Here is a 16,353-nt window from a genome sequence, read left to right as displayed (position 1 = left end):
TCCGTAAATCACTGTCAACGAAGCCCTCGGGGGAACCGGGCTTGAATCTGGTTGATGGACCTTGTTTGTTCTTTGTAAAGCCGTCTGGAGGAAGTGTCTTGGAGCGATATTTACTGAAGTGTGATGAAATATGTTTGGCTTTACAATCAAAGCTTCGGGGTAAAAAGCCTTTCATGTTCAATGCAAACAGTTTATTAACGACTCCACTGTTAAACAATCATCAGCCTGGCCGCCATTACAGTCCGTAAATAGCGAAACAAAAGAACCGTGCTGCAAAACTTTGAAGTCAGGTCTTAGGTGACAGCCTGGATTTTTATATTTATATAGACACATAATTGCATTTGGCGTGTATGTGTGTGTGTGTGTGTGTGTGTGTGTGTGTGTGGCTTTTCACCTAAGTCCAAGCACCAGAGAAGAGGAGATACGCCTGGCACTGTACTGGGTCCACTCTTTTAGTTTCATTTGTGCAATCGACAGCAGATTTTGCAAACTCCCCTTAGAGGATTACCCTATTTTTCCAAAAGAAAAAGACATTTCATTCTGATGCACTTTTGACTCAAAACTACTCATAGTCCAGCACAACACAAGAGACAATTAATCCACCCATCCATCCATTATCCAAACCGCTTATCCTGCTCTCAAGGTCGCAATTAAGACAATTAAGAGACAATTAAGAGTTTCAACATTATCTCAATATACATGTTGTAGGGATAACACTCCATTAGCATAATGGACAACAACCCATAACACTGAATAGTCTTCTGTGTGTCTCTAAAACATCGCTGACATTGTTGAAATTGTGCAAAACGGTATCCGTCAGTCATGGACCATCCATGAACTCAGCAAGCCTTACTTCCTGGTTCCCCGCTACCTTTAGCGGGCTGCATCAATACAAACTACACTCTATAAGAAAACACAGATAACAACACTACTGAATGTCCCTGAACATCATATAAAGATTACAATTCATACTGTCTGCCAGTGTCGTCGCCATGGGACACTTGTCTTCACAATTCTGTCAGCGTTTCAGAGACATAAAGAAGACTGATCAGTGTCGTGGCTTCTTAATGGAACACGTATAGAGACATAATGTTGCAAATCGTGATCGTTTCCCTTTAGACTGACGGTGATATCGACTCAGTTAACGTGCTGCTTATCGAAATATGGCAGCTTTCAAACCTCCGAATGTCATCAACCAGCGTGGGCGTGGGAGGTCTGCACGCTGGAATGTCCAACAGCTGGACGTCCTAGCATGGCAGATGAGGCGCTTACGCAAACGAGGAGGGTGGCAGAATGATGAGGACACTCAAGGCCGTGTGGAGGAGGGGGGAAAAAATGAGGCAACCCCCCCCCCCCCATCTGTGGGAACCTGGGGTTGGTGCAATTACCAGGGTTTTTCTCCGATTAGGCAATGGGCTCCATCTCCGGGGAGAGGAGCTTAAGTCATCTATCCAATCGGATACGCACCCCGCCTCCCTCACCCCCGCCTCCTCACTTTCTCAGCTGCTGTCTCTCATTCATTATCTCCCGCTCTCTCCTTCACATATCTTCATGCTGTTGTTCCCTCCTGCCTTCTCTTATTTCATCAGTTTTTCCTTTTTATCTCACTCTCTTCATCACCCCCCCCCTCCCTCCATCTCCTCTCTGCCATGTGTCTCATATCTGGCCTGCCACCACACTCTTAATTACACTCTTTCACTCTTTTTCACAGGACAGGACAACTCATCAAATTGAGAAACGATGGCCTGCCGTGTGGCTTGACTCCTCCTTTTTCCGAGACAGTCTCTTCAATTTGAGCTGGTTTTGAAACAAGACCATTTCGGTCCCACTCGAGGAAATCACTTGTTGCCGATCTCCATATCGGCAGCCTCACATAGCCACACAGTTGTCATCCTCAGCTGCCAGCTGTTGCCGAGCCTCGCCCGCGGTTCAGATGGTGGCATTAGGCCTCGTGGGTGGGCCTCTACCTTCCATCTATCCCGGCTCGCATCCGCTTCAGTTTCCACATCAATCATACTAAGGTCGCCATTTGGCATCTGTTCAACTTCCTGTTTCAATGTTTGCCAAGTGTAGGCCGTTTTCTCCCATAAACCACTGAAGGTAAAGCCAGCGGTGTCAGATCAAATCTCTCTGTCAACCAGCTTATCTGCTTTTAGGAGTATTTAGGAAATCACCCAACTGCCATTACCGGTGTCCACGTGCCCTGTTTCTTCTACTGCAAAATCTCTATTCTTTAAAGCTTTCACCCTGGAAGCCCTTGAAGGACATTTCGGATTTTAGGACTTCGCTGAGGTGCCTACCTGAGGCGGATGGCAAAGCGTGAGCACAGACAGTCAGTAGACATCTCCATCAGAGCCACTGACAAACTTGTTCCTTCAAGAAAGGCCTAAGACTTGCCTCTTTAAGGCCTACCTTAGCCCTTGAATGGTCACTGGTGGCACTTTGCAGCAAGTATAAATCAGTGCTGGCTGTTATGATTGCACCCACACTGACCTAAACACCTATCAATCATACACTGATGAGCCCTCCTTTACTTGCACATTCAATTTTTATGCTGTTATAGCATTATTTGCCTTTTTTTATTGTTTTGTTAATTTTACTCTATTTTGTATTTTGATTTTCTTTTTCTCCACGCTCCAAGGTGCAGCTACACTGAACCACTCTCGACTTGACATGTACTCTTGGCTATGCTATGACTACTACGTAGTACTCTGTGATGCCAGATGACACCGGTTGAATCTATCTGCTAATTGCGGAGCCTCTTGTAGGTCAGCTTGGATAAAAGTGCATGCCAAATGAGCAATGAGAATGAGTAATGAGACAAGTTTAGTATCTTGCTGACAGACACTCAGCTGCAGGACGGTCGCGTGGGCATTGTGCAGAATGGCATTTTTACATTAAGTCTGCAGGATGCTCTCTCCCTCACCCACCCTGCAGAGACAAACGGGGTTTTCGACTGCCTATTTTGAAAACATTTTTAAAACTTCATATTTTACTCAGGATATTTGCGTTGACAATGGGCGCGTCACTGTGGTGACCTTTTTGCCTGCACACATGTTCTCCATGCTGAGGAGCGTCTTAGGGGACCCACTCATCAACTCCTGCTGGGGAGGAGCTGCAGCGTGTGAGGAAAAGACTCCCATCAGCCAATGAGTTCTGTCTCCAGCAATGCCAAGCCTGCCCCCTAAACCCGGGTCTCCCCCTCTGTGTGTTTGTGTGTGTGTGTGCATGTGTGTGTGTTTTCTATGCAGTGGGGCTTTGCAGCAGCCACAGTGAATGAAGTGAGAGCATGAGCAGTTCTTCTAGAGGGGAGGGTCTCTTTGTGTATATGTGTGTGTCTGTTAGGTTTTTCTGTGAGTCTGCACTCGGTCAACCGTTACTCAATGGCCCAAGGACAGCTTGGATATAACTGTTGACTGGCTGGCTAACAGGGGGGAGTCCAGGGGAAATAGTTAGGGTATCGTTGGAGTACTACTGGTCTCAGTGTAGTCTGAGCAAGCAGGATGTCAGGGATCCATCTGCAGGTCTTTCTTCTGGTTCTGTGCACCGGGAGCTTGGAGGCATGGTTCTCATTTTGGCGCAGTGAACCAAAAACCACCAGTGCCCCAACTGAGGCAGCAACTTTCACAGGGACGGCCATACCTGAGGCAAAGCATGTGCCTGGCGGCAGCAAGGAGGAAAAGGGCAACTTGGCCGGGGTCGGGGCAGAAATCATCAGCGTGGCCGACGGAATCCGTAAGTTTGTCGAGACGTGGGACGAGACACCGACCACTTGGACTAACGAAGGACTAAGAGCGAATGCGGAGAGCCCCGGTGTTAACATGACGGGTAATACAGACAGGTCCAGAGGGGAGAGGGGGGAGGATGGGTCGGGGAGCGGGGCAGATAATGGGTCAGGAGGAGGGGCAGAGGATGGCTCTGGAGTAAAGGTAAGGGATGGATCTGGGTTTGGGTCGGGATCAGGGTCCACGGCTAATTCTGAGTCAGGTATTGAGTCTGTTGGGAGTTCTGCATTGGAGAGCACAGAATGGTCAAACACCAGCGTAGTAATAGCCCTCGAAAGCAGTGTGGTGTTGCCCACCAACTTGTCTGGGATTGCGGTTGAGAGTTCTAACACAAGCACAACTGCTGAGGGGCTCTTGGATTCCACGCCAACCCCGCCTCGAGCTACCATCAATGGTTCTGAGCCACTTTGTCTGCCCGTGCCCTCCGATTGGCCCATTTGCACCGGCAAGGGGTCGAAGTATTTCGCGCTGCCCAACTTTTTCAACCACACCTCTGTGGAGGAGGTGAGTGCCGTACTACAGGAGTGGGCGTGGCTGGTAAAGGCGGGCTGCCACCACGGCGCAGAGTGGTTCCTCTGCCTTCTACTGGTGCCCGGGTGTACCAGACATAACGGAGAGCTCGCCCCGCCGCTCTCCCCCTTCCTGCCTTGCCGCAGCTTCTGCCATGTCCTGCGAGACAGCTGCTGGGCGTCCCTGGAGGACGGGCAGTTCCCGGTGGGATGTCCCTCCCTGCCAGAGAGAGCACAGGAGCCCGGGCATCCACTATGTGTGTCAGTTAGTAACCGGAAAGGTAACGCCGGCGGGTTAGAATGTATCCAACTTGGTGATACATTTTGAATCCGATGTCATGCCTGTGTGTCGCTGATGTTAGTCTACCTGTTATTCATGCAGGCTGCATTTCACAGTGTCATGTCCCAGTAACACAAGCTTGCAAAGCTTTAAGCATTGCCACGCATCATCTGTGTGTGGCTGTCTTGGCCGGTCACGCGATTCATTTCAATGCTCGGCAGCCACTCTTTTTCCACCGTTGCTGTGAATGTGTCGATTGCTACTAGCATTGTGGTGTCACTCGTTCTCCTCTGCACATGTCTAGAGACTTCCGAGGCATAAGTGTATAAGCATGGCCCACACCTTCGGTCACCTCACTGTTGCAGGTTGCATGCCACATCTAATGTACAGTGCGCCAATGTCTTTTTAACTGCACAGCGAACCACTGCATCCTCAACTCAGATGTGTCATAACATGATGGTCAACAATAGTGATATTACCAACACCTTAAAAATAATACTTGGTAAACTGACAACCAAACACTGCAGGAAACAATAAGTTCTGAGTGATTTGGGTTCATTTTTTACTTTGAATAGAATTTAGATTTTTTTTTCTTGTGCAAGCTACTGTAAAAAATTGTAGCTTGCATTCAAAGTCCTAAAAATCTCAAAGGTAATATAACAGAAAGGATTTGATCACTGATGCAACCATGCAAGCCTGCCAGCGTGCTTTTATTTACAGCACAGAATAAAAAAAAAAACATAATGTTCAGAATCCATACCTTAAGTGAGTCAGGAAATGTTCCAGATAGCCTAATTCAACATAGCTTGTTTTTAGCAGATCTATAATATGTGGGCGGTGGTATGAACTCTAATGCATATAACAAACCATGCCTTGTTTATCATGTCATCGGTTTTCCCATAGGATTTTCTTAAGAAAGTAGTCTGGATTCAAACCAGCGGATCATTTTGTCATCCTCCGTGAAGTGCCACTTTTACCAAGTAGGGCTTTTGTTTGGATAACCTTTCACCTCAAACATAAACCATACGCTCGGTGTCTAAATATGGGGAGCCCATTCTGATAAAACATACTGTTATGTGCACGGTGTGGGACCATTTTGCACGGCGGCGAACTGCAGTACATCGTACTCGGAGCTTAAATCCTGACGAACTGTCAATATTTGGGGTACTTTTCCCCAACACGGTGTTGCAAAACCCTGTGAAATGGCCCCGCCAGAATGCACACGTTTGATTTACACGGTGCCGCTGCATTAGCCGAGGCAGGATATGAAATATCATTACCCTTGTCAGTACGCTGTTTTCATTGGGTGCGAGTTCCCACACACCTGCATAGGCCTCCTCACCCTTTCTCAAAAGGAGGGGGGGGGAAGACAGATGGGGGTAGAGAGAGAGAGGGAGAGAGATTTGATTGATTTTCAAAAGCACACTTATTTAGTTTACATTCCAGTCCAACAGCTGATATTCAGACTTATTCATCTTACTGCAATCCAGCTCAGGAAACAAAAGTTTCAGAAAGTCTCACTTAGTGGCTCAAACAAAGTATTTTGTAACAACAAACAGGTCTTCAATTTTTCCTCACTGTAAAACAATGAAAAGTTGTTTCTATTGCCCTGCAGACAGGACAAACATTGGGGGGGGGGGGGGGGGGGGAAGATAGACTGGGAGAGAGAGAGAGAGAGAGAGAGAGAGAGAGAGAGAGAGAGAGAGAGAGAGAGAGAGAGAGACCGAGACAGACGGGGGGGGGGACTGGAGAGAGAGAATTGAATTGCGAGAGAGACAGAATGACAGACGGGGGAGACGGGAGGGGGGGAAAGAGAGAGAGATGGGGAGAGAGAGAGAGGGAGAGAGACGGGGAGAGAGGGTGATGGGAGTGAAAGTAAGCAACAAGTTAGGAGTAGGGGGGGGGGTTGATTTTTGAAGGCTTGTCCAAGCACCGATGCTGTATTTGGTAGCTCACCAGAAAATGAGCTGCTATGATCTGTTTCTTATTTACAATGTTGTACAACCTCAATACAACGTTCAGGCTTATATATTGCACTATGCCAGCATGGAGAATGAATAGATGCGGTTTTTTTTTTCTTGAGAGAGACGACGCAGATTGCTCTGCAGTGGGATTGAGTTCACCACGGCGTTGGGTAGACTGGCCAGCACTCATTCTCCAGCTATCCTACCATCACATCCCACCATCACATGCCAGTCTCCCCATGGTCAAAATCCCACCACACACACACACATCCATACTGTATCACGGTCCGTGATACGCCCCACTGGAATTTAACGTACGTCTGGGCAGGAGAGACGACTGCTGTTTAGGCATCCAAACGACACAGCGAGACCAACAATAGGGCCGTCTGATCCGAGTTGTGTGGTCGCTTTAGTCGACATTTATGATCGCGCCTGTGGGTGGGAAAATTGTCCAGTCCCGGCAAGGCGACTCTGTCCTCGCTTTGGGAAAAAAGGATGAGGGTGCCCTGAGTGATAACAATGGACCCTTGTGACTAATCCGAGACAGGGCTGCTCAATGTCTTTGCCGGGGGTCAGAGGTCACGCCCAGTTGCCCACCCTCTCTCATGCTCATAACCGCCACCACTAGCGGCCAGCAACAGTTAATAGGCAGTATTGAAATACTCGGGTGAGCGTCAGAAGATGAGCCAAGACAGACAGTGGGACAAATTGTCATCATGTGAGGGAGACTTTTATGTCCGTGGGGAATCACCCATTTTCTCAGCCTATTCATTGCATAAGTCACTGGTTTTGTCAGTGGAGGACAAGTGCGGCACAGTGTCCCTGACTTCATATATAACATCCATCTGGTCATATAATGTCAGCTACTTTATTTACAAGAGATACAACGGCCTGGCGGCCTGTCCAGGGTGTCTCCCCGCCTGCCGCCCAATGACTGCTGGGATAGGCTCCAGCATCCCATGACCCCGAGTAGGATAAGTGGTTTGGATAATGGATGGATGGATGGATGGACAACCACTTACAAGATTAGTTGTGTGACTTATCATTAGTCTGTAGCAAATGTAGCACTCACAACCCTATCAAATCCTCACCAGGGCTGTGTAATGGCAAGAATTTGGCGATAAGTTTCCTACGTATTGACACAATTCAATATATTGTAGCGACCACGGATGACTAGACTCGCTAGCCCTTGGCTAACGGGTCAGACCCTGTAGTCGACTGGTTAACGTAGTCGCCCGTGGTGCTGGCGACCCGGGTTCACGTCCCGGTTGCGGCGGTTCGCGGCTGCCCCCTGAATTCGCTACACTGGTGTCAGTGGTGGGATGGTGAGACCGTGAGGCCATCAGAAGCACCAGCGCCCAGAGGCGTGAGGGAGCTGATATGACGAAGCGCAGGGACGCACTTCCATAAGGAGGGGGTAGTGTAACGACCACGGATGACTAGACTCGCTAGCCCTCGGCTAACGGGTTGGACCCTTCAGTCGACTGGGTTCGCGTCCCGGCTGCCACCTGAATTCGCGACAATATTGTCAGATATTTCGATACAACAGACACTGCGATATATGGTCCTATTTTGTCAAAACGCATGCTGTTGTTGTGGGTCTGCACAGCCCCGTTAACGATACCGCGCCTGCCACCTAGTGGTTAGAGATGTGATCTACACACAAAGATGTAGTGCCGCTGTCTCACGTGTGCAATCTTTAAGAATCGAGGCAGTGTTTCTGAAAACTGACACAACGTTGTTGCGGATAGCATCGCAACGCTCGCGTGAATCGATATGTTCTCAACACTCAAATCGTTAACTGACAAAAGTGTATCGCGCGTCTTCACACACCAAACAAACAGCACACTGGGGAAAGGAGTGACGCAAACTATTCTGCATCCGACAAAGTCAGACATGTAATAAAAAGAGCTCAACTAACCGATCTCATCTGAACTGGGAGCATCGCTTTTACTCCCTGATCCCGCCATCAGTCAACTTTAATTGGCCGTGATCGCCCACTAGCCAAACATGGATTAAGGGGCTGACAGCGGGGAACAGAGTGTGTGTGGGGGTGGGGGAGGGGGGGAGATGTCACAGCTGCGTTTGAAGTGTTAACTGATTGGCTGAGGTTCTGGCTGTTTTTTTGTTTTTTTTCAGTAGCACGCGGTCCAGTTGGTTCGCTCCCGCGAGAGTTGAACTGCAGCTGGGTGTGTTAATGATTGACTGAATCCCTCGGTTTTGGTTTTGGTTTTTTGGCATGGCGGCTCCCTTGTTGGACGAGTGAATGGAAGTGGTTGGGTGTTAGGTCTGCCGAATACTGAATTCCTCGTGTTCCCTCAAGAGTTGTCCGGGAACTAATGGTATTTAAAAGCATCCTTTCTCAGTTCAGTTCCATTTCAAGGCCTAGCACTGGAACCAGATACAGGGGAACCAGTTTGGTTTGGCTTTTTGTTTTTGGTTTTTCAATCTGGTTCACATTTGGCACAGAGAGGTAGCAGTCTGTTAACCTATTGTAACAAACAAGCCTCAACCTTCACTGACTGACCTCATTTCTGGAGTATATTACTGTGTTGTTGCTGACACCATCTCACAATAACTATTATAATTTGTCAGAAGGGAATATTGTAGAGCGATGTTTTCCATGACAATTTGCATGTAACACACTACAATGGTTGGGATTAATTGCATCCAATGAAGCTCTGACATGCTTTTATCTAAATGTGGCTCACCGAATTGAAAGGTTTCCACACATGGGAGCATTTTAGGCTTTCGCGTTTTAAAAGTTCCTGATTCCCTTCCCTCTTTCACACTGCTTCACGTTTTATGAGAACAAGGACTTTTTAATTGGTTTGTATGTTTCCCTCCTCACCTCTCCTCTCTATCCTCCCTCCCCGTGTCCTCCTGAGGAGACGGGCCTCACACTCCCTGCACTCTCAGACCACTGGAGTCTGTCATACCACTGGTCCCATCGAGTCTGTTCAGTATATTTTAACTGGCATGTGGAGTTAACGTGGTGGGGGCTTTTGGGACTGGTACTTACCGTGTCCCACAGCCTATTGGAGTCCCTCATGGTCCACTTTCCCATGCACATCTGACATGCATTTCCTTTCTCTGTCCATCTGTCTGGCTAGCAATCCATTCTTCTGTCTGTCTGTATTTCTCTTGCCATGTGTGTGTATGTCTCTCTCTCTCTCGCTCACACACACACACACACACACACACACACACACACACACACACACACACACACACACACACACACACAGCCTCATGACCCACCAAAATGATTCACTCTGACATTAGGCCAAATGATAAACTTTCTCAAATACCATATTTTCCGGTCTACAAGTCACACCGGAGTATAAGTCGCACTCAGCAAAAAACATGTTGTTGTGAGGGGAAAAAAAAACATATAATATATATAAATAAGTCAATTCGGTGTATAAGTCACATTTATACGGTGGTACCATAGAAATTGAATGACAGTAGAACGGAGATTCATTCATTCATTCATCGTCAGGCGCTTCTCTGGGGTCAGGTCGCGGTGGCAGCAAGCTAAGTAGGGCACTCCAGACGTCCCTCTCCCCAGTGATGCCCTCCAGCTCCTTCTGGGGGATCCCAAGGCGTTCCCAGGCAAGACTGGACATGTAGTCCCTCCAGCGAATTCTGGGTCTACCCCGGGGTCTCCTCCCAGTAAATCTGGTAACCTGCCCGGTAAACCTCCAAAGGAAGGCGCCTAGGAGGCATCCTAATCAGATGCCTGAACCACCTCAACTGGCTCCTTTCGATGCAAAGGAGCAGCGGCTCTACTCAAAGCTCCCTCCGGATGTCCGAGTTCCTCACCCTAACTCTAAGGCTGAGCCCAGACACCCTACGGAGGAAACTCATTTCAGCCGCTTGTATCCGCGATCTCACCCTTTCGGTCACTACCCAAAGCTCATGACCATAGGTGAGGGTTGGAACAAAGATTGACTGGTAAATTGAGAGCTTTGCCTTCTGGCTCAGCTCCCTCTTCACCACAAAGGCCTGGTACAACGTCCGCATTACTGTTGATGCTGCACCAATCCGCCTGTCAATCTCCCGCTCCATCCTACCCTTACTCGTGAACAAGATCCCAAGATACTTGAACTCCTTCACTTGAGGCAACAACTCATCCCCAATCCGGAGGGAGCAATCCACCATTTTCTGGTAGAGAACCATGGCCTCAGACTTGGAGGTGCTGACACTCATCCCAGCCATTTCACACTCAGCTGCAAACCCCCCCAGTGGACATTGGGGGTCGCGTCCTGATGAAGCCAACAAAACCACATCATCTGCGAACAGCAGAGATAGAATGCCGAGGTTACCAAAACAGACACACTCCTCACTTTGGCTACGCCTAGAGATCCTTTCAATGAATATCACAAACAGAATCAGAGACAAGGGACAACCTTGGCGGATGGGAATGAACCTGGAGATGTTGTTGAGCGGTGGAAAAAACACTCTGAGGCGCTTCTGAACCCGGCTAACACTTCCTCAGTGGAGGGGGTAGAGTCTGAAGACTTGGGGGAAGCCCCACCCATACCCTTGGCAGAGGTATCTGAGGTAGTTAAAAAGCCCCTCGGTGGCAAGGCGCTGGGTGTGGATGAGATTCGCCCTGAGATGCTGAAGGCTCTGGACATTGTTGGGCTGTCTTGGCTAACATGTCTCTTCAGTGTCGCGTGACGGTCGGAGACAGTACCTGGGGAGTGGCAGACTGGGGTGGTGGTTCCCATATTTAAAAAGGGGGACCGGAGGGTGTGCCCCAATTATCGGGGCATCACATTGCTCAGCCTCCCTGGTAAAGTCTACTCTAGGGTGTTGGAAAGGAGGCTCCGACCGATTGTCGAACCTCAGATCCAGGAGGAATAATGCGCATTCTGTCCTAGCCGTGGAACAACGGACCAACTCTTTACCCTTGCGGAAGTGCTGAGGGGGGCATGGAAGTTTGACCAGCCAGTCTACATGTGTTTTGTGGACTTGGAGATGGCATACGACCATGTACCCCGGGGAACTCTGTGGAGGGTACTGCGGGAGTATGGGGTACCGGGGCAGTTGCTACAAACCATCTGGTCCTTTTATAACCAAAGTGAGAGTTGTGTCCGCATTCTCGGCACAAAGTCAAACACGTTTTCGGTGGGTGTTGGACTCCGCCAAGGTTGTCAGGTCGTGTTGGGCAAACTTTAGTAAAAACTTCTGTATAAACCTACTTGCAGCAAGTCTCTGACTTTTTTTTTTTAAGTCGTGGACTTATAATTTGTGGTATTGGACTATACAAATAAAATTGACTTGACTCACTGAAGCGAGGTTTTGCAGTAACGACCAAATGAGCAGTGGCATAGTATACATTTACAACCCCACTGACATGCGTTGTTGCCATAACAACTAGCAACAATTGCCAATTTCTTGTGAACTACTCAAATGACCACGGCAAACACTTCAATGTCCGTTCTACTCACATTCAATTTCTATGGGTGGTACAGTATTTTCAATTGAGTCACAATATTAAACAGTGCCACCTAGTGGCCTTAGTTGGAATGTAGCGTATTCGTCCGACAAAATGACATTGTATAAATCGCTTTGTCGCAGGACCAGCTAGACGAGTAAAAAAAAAAAAAACCTGTGTGGGTATTGTGAGGGAGAAATGTACTCCAAGCCAAAACGTTTGAGGCCCACCTGACCTGTTGAGTGATAAACAGTAGGCGACGAGTTGTACTGGGCAGGTTTCAAACATAAATGTTTGTAGCTGTGTGAGTGCTAAGGAGGGTACGGCCGAAACAGACCGTCAGTATTCAAAATCTGTATTACAAGTCGAGTAAGTGTATACAGACGATGCATGCTAAGTCCGTTATTTTAAGTAATGCATCCCTTATTTTAAGTAAAATAAACACACCTCTCTTAGTGTGGAGCAACTTTGTGCACTGATTCTGAGGCTAAATTGATTTTACATTCAGCTTCCTTATCCATTCGTAATCTGTTCTGTTCACGCTGCGTCGCTGTTTGGACCACAGCTGTATCCTTCCTGTCAGTGTGTGATGGTAACCGGTAACAGATGCTTTCAGTGGGAGGCTTTTACCCGTACGTCCCGTTGCCTCTGTCTCAAATCTCAGAGGATCTGTGTCGTCGCTGATGTGCAGGTCAAGATAAAGTAGCTGCCTTATGGGACTCTCTGCAAGGCATCTCGGAGTGCTTTGTGTGTGAAAACATGTGTTAAGGATTAGCCCCTGCTAATGCTGGCTTGACCAGTGCAGATGCATTAGAAGTTGCTGTGTGCAGAGAGTCAGATGTGAAGTGGTTATCACACAAATACGCCACCGCTAGCGCCAAAGGTCGGATAACGTGACCCACCTGTCATCCCTTTATTTACAGGCAAAAAGATTAAAGGTGGTGTGCAAAATTCTCCGTTCAACATGAAGCACAAAAACTTTGGCTCATGAAAGGTGCGTGTTTTTCATGACACAGATTGTTCAAACTTGACTTTTTGGACACCCACCGTACCAAAACCAGCCAGTGAACCAACAAAATGTCTGTTCAAAGGGAATGCATGGGTATTGCATTCCCTGAAAAGCCAACTTTTTATAGGTCGTTCTGCAAAAACAATCTTTATGCTGAGCAGTCGCGCCCTCTTTTATTGAATATTTTAAATGTACATAGTGTTTAACTTGAAAAAATACCTCCTAGCTGCAAATTGGGTGTACTAATTTAGCGTTTCAGAGGCAAAAATTAGAGTTTCTAGTTTAACCAAGTAGTACTTCATGTAAATGTGAGATACCACCAGCCACAAGACACATGCTGGGGGAAATTAGCTGTGGCTGTAGTAAATCCAAGTAAAGTCAAACTACTACCAAATGACAAAATTGGTGGAGGTCTACTTTGCCAACTGTTTTTAGAGATAACTGGAATTGATATTAAAGTTCTTAAGTGGTGGGCTCTCTGTCCAGAAGGCACCTCCTGCTGCTGGTCAGTTAGCCTTCATCTGGGGGATATATGGCCTCCTCGGTTAAACACTTCCGTTTACAAAAAAAACCATCTTGAAATGAATTGTAAAAAAAGTTGTATACATTGAATCATGTTTAGGAAAGCTTGGGAAATCTTCCTCATCCCTGACCTGTGAGACCCTCTAATGTGCAGATAGGCCTTTTTGGAAAGCTTGTCTCAGGGAAAAAAAGCCCCAGTCATGAATCTCTGGTGACAGTCCGTCCTCAGGAGAACGCTGTGCAGAAGCGTCTGCCAGTCGAGAAGGTTCCTTCCCTCCCTTGTGATGCTGATTCATGTGAATTTAATAGTTGCTGTCATTTCTGTCTAGGCTATTTCAATCTATGGGAAGTATATCATCAACAGTTTTGCCATGTAAAAACACACAATCTGGAGGTATGAATGGTAACTACGTCTCTGGAACTAGTTCTTTCTTTTTTTGTAAACTTGCATACCGCTTTACCAGCCGCTGAAGCCTAATTAAAGTTGAATTATTCTGGATTGCTTTTTTTTTATGTTTTGTGTTCCTTCCTTAACCCGCCGAGTTTCGCAGGGCCACCAGGAGAACATAACGCATGAATGCACCTCAGTCAAGTCATGATGTCGTTGCATTAAAGCTCTGTAGCATCTGCAATGGGACCATTTTACAAGAGGCAGGAAAAAAATGTATCCACATTTGCTCGTGTCTTACGAAACTTGCTCCAAATTGACCTTGGATTTAAAGCTTGGGATTCATGCAAAAGCTTCCGCTTCGTGTCAACAGACGACAACTCATCAACCAGGGACCAAGTAATTGTTTGACTACTAGGGGTTAATGTGTGGTCAGACGTACATTGGTGTCCCACGGCCTATTTATTCAAGCGTTGCTCCTCTACAACAGTATACCCAGGAGACCACGCTCATGACTCATCGAGGGGTCTCTAACCTACTTTCATCCAACAAACAAATCAAAACTATTTCTGAAATTAATAGGAAAAGTTTGCAAATGTGACTCAGTGTAAATTAGCAACAGTATCATTTTATGCAAACACATTAACCATCTTCAGTCGCCATAATTCATACTGACAGTAACGCAGACCTCTAAAGTATTGCTGACCTCTTGTCACCCAATTTGCATTAAAGGGGATCAATCATAGTTTGCAACATTACATCTCTCTATATGTATATATACACTCCATGCGCAACCATGATACTGAGAAGCACTCTTGTGTCTCTCTGAAAAGTCTCCAGCAGTGATGCTGCCATGCAAAAATCAATATTTAGAGAGAAAATGTTGACATTTACGATCGTTTCCCTTCAATGCAGCGGTAATCACAGTTTATAGGCTGAGATTGCTGCATTTAATACAATTTAGGAAAAAAAGCATGCAGAATTATTTAAAAAAAATGCAAATTGAAAATGATCGTTTCCAAAGGACTGGAAATGATCATTTTTGGGACATTGTGTCTGTCTGTGCTTCAAACTCACTGCTTTGAAAGTGTGTCTTTTGGTCTTAACAAAAAAGAGCTTCAACTTCTTATCTGTGAGTTTTGATCTCTTGTCTCTCCACCCCGCCTGCAGAAGAGAGTGGTGTCTCTTTGCTTCAGCTTATTGGAGACCCGCCGCCAGATGAAATAACGAGGACTCACGGGCCGGGTGGGACCACAGCCTACAAGATGACCTCGGCAGTGGCAGCAGGCCAGCCAGCATTGGCCCACGTCCCCAACCCCTTCTACCGCCATTTCTCCCTGCTCTTCCATGTCAAGCCCTCCTCCTCGGCAGCCTCCGTCCTCTTCTCCATCACCGATGGCGCCCAGAAGTTCATGTACATAGGCGTCAAGCTGAGCGCGGTCAAGGCCGGGCGCCAGAGGCTGCAGTTCTTCTACACCGAACCCGACTCGGAGGCCTCCTACGAGGCGGCCAGCTTCGACATGCCGAGCATAGTGGAGAGCTGGGCCCGCTTCGCACTGTCGGTCTTTGAGGACCAGGTGACCTTCTACCAGGGCTGTGAATCCGAACCGCGGGTGGTGAAGTTTGAGCGCTCGCCGGACAACATGGAGCTCGATACGGGTGCGGGGATCTTCGTGGGTCAAGCAGGAGGAGCTGACCCTGATAAATTTCAGGTGATATATGAAATATACGTTTTAATTTGGATCTGCCAGCAGTACACAGCTTAATATCAGTTTTTCACTTTACTTTTTCCAGCTTCTACGTGCAAATTTCTACCTGAACGACGCCCTCTATCGTTTAGCGATGTGAATAACAACTACAAATCAAAACACACAAGACAAGCAAATTCAATGAGACAGCCAGCTTCCCCATCATGCTTTCTGGCATCCGCTTCATATTAATCCCTTATGAAAGGCATTAGCTAATACGCTGCCGCTACAAAATAATGGTCCGCACAAAATTGCGACACGCTGCTGCGCTATTCAAATACAGTTTAAATTAGTGCTGCACGATTCGGTGAAAAGGTCATATCGCGATTATTGTGGACAATATCGCGACTTCCCAGATAGCATCCGGATGTGGGCCACTTCAGGCAATGATGCGGCACTGATGGCCTTCTTCTGGCCCTGACAAAATGGATGTGAGCCTGAAGTGGCCCACATGTATAATAGCAAATATGGCCCAAATATGCCAAATCAAACGTGGGCCTTTTTTGGCAAAGATGCGGTGCTCTCGGCAACATGCAAACTGGGTGTGACCCTGAAGTGGCCCGTGTGGTAAATGGTGAATATGGCCCAGATATCCCAAAACAAATATGGGCCACCTTTGTTAAATATGTGGCACATGCGACATTGCTATGGCTTGGTTCTGGCCCAGATCTGGCAAACAGGAGCGGACCGCCCAAGTGCCAT

The 16,353-nt window shown here is 47.4% G+C and overlaps 1 protein-coding gene across 1 annotated transcript in view; it reads left to right on the top strand.

The window, feature by feature from the left end:
- Positions 1–3,373: 3,373 nt before the first annotated feature.
- LOC130131498 (collagen alpha-1(XVIII) chain-like) overlaps positions 3,374–16,353 on the top strand; it is a 38,872-nt gene continuing 25,892 nt past the window's right edge. The window contains exons 1-2 of the mRNA XM_056301196.1: positions 3,374–3,735; positions 15,074–15,615. Of these exons, the coding sequence (XP_056157171.1) occupies positions 3,504–3,735; positions 15,074–15,615 (774 nt within the window). The 5' untranslated portion in view covers positions 3,374–3,503. The remainder of the gene's footprint in view (positions 3,736–15,073; positions 15,616–16,353) is intronic.

Source organism: Lampris incognitus, chromosome 21 (assembly GCF_029633865.1).
Source record: "Lampris incognitus isolate fLamInc1 chromosome 21, fLamInc1.hap2, whole genome shotgun sequence".
Classification (NCBI taxonomy): domain Eukaryota; kingdom Metazoa; phylum Chordata; class Actinopteri; order Lampriformes; family Lampridae; genus Lampris; species Lampris incognitus.
This window is presented reverse-complemented; position numbering and strand designations above follow the sequence as displayed.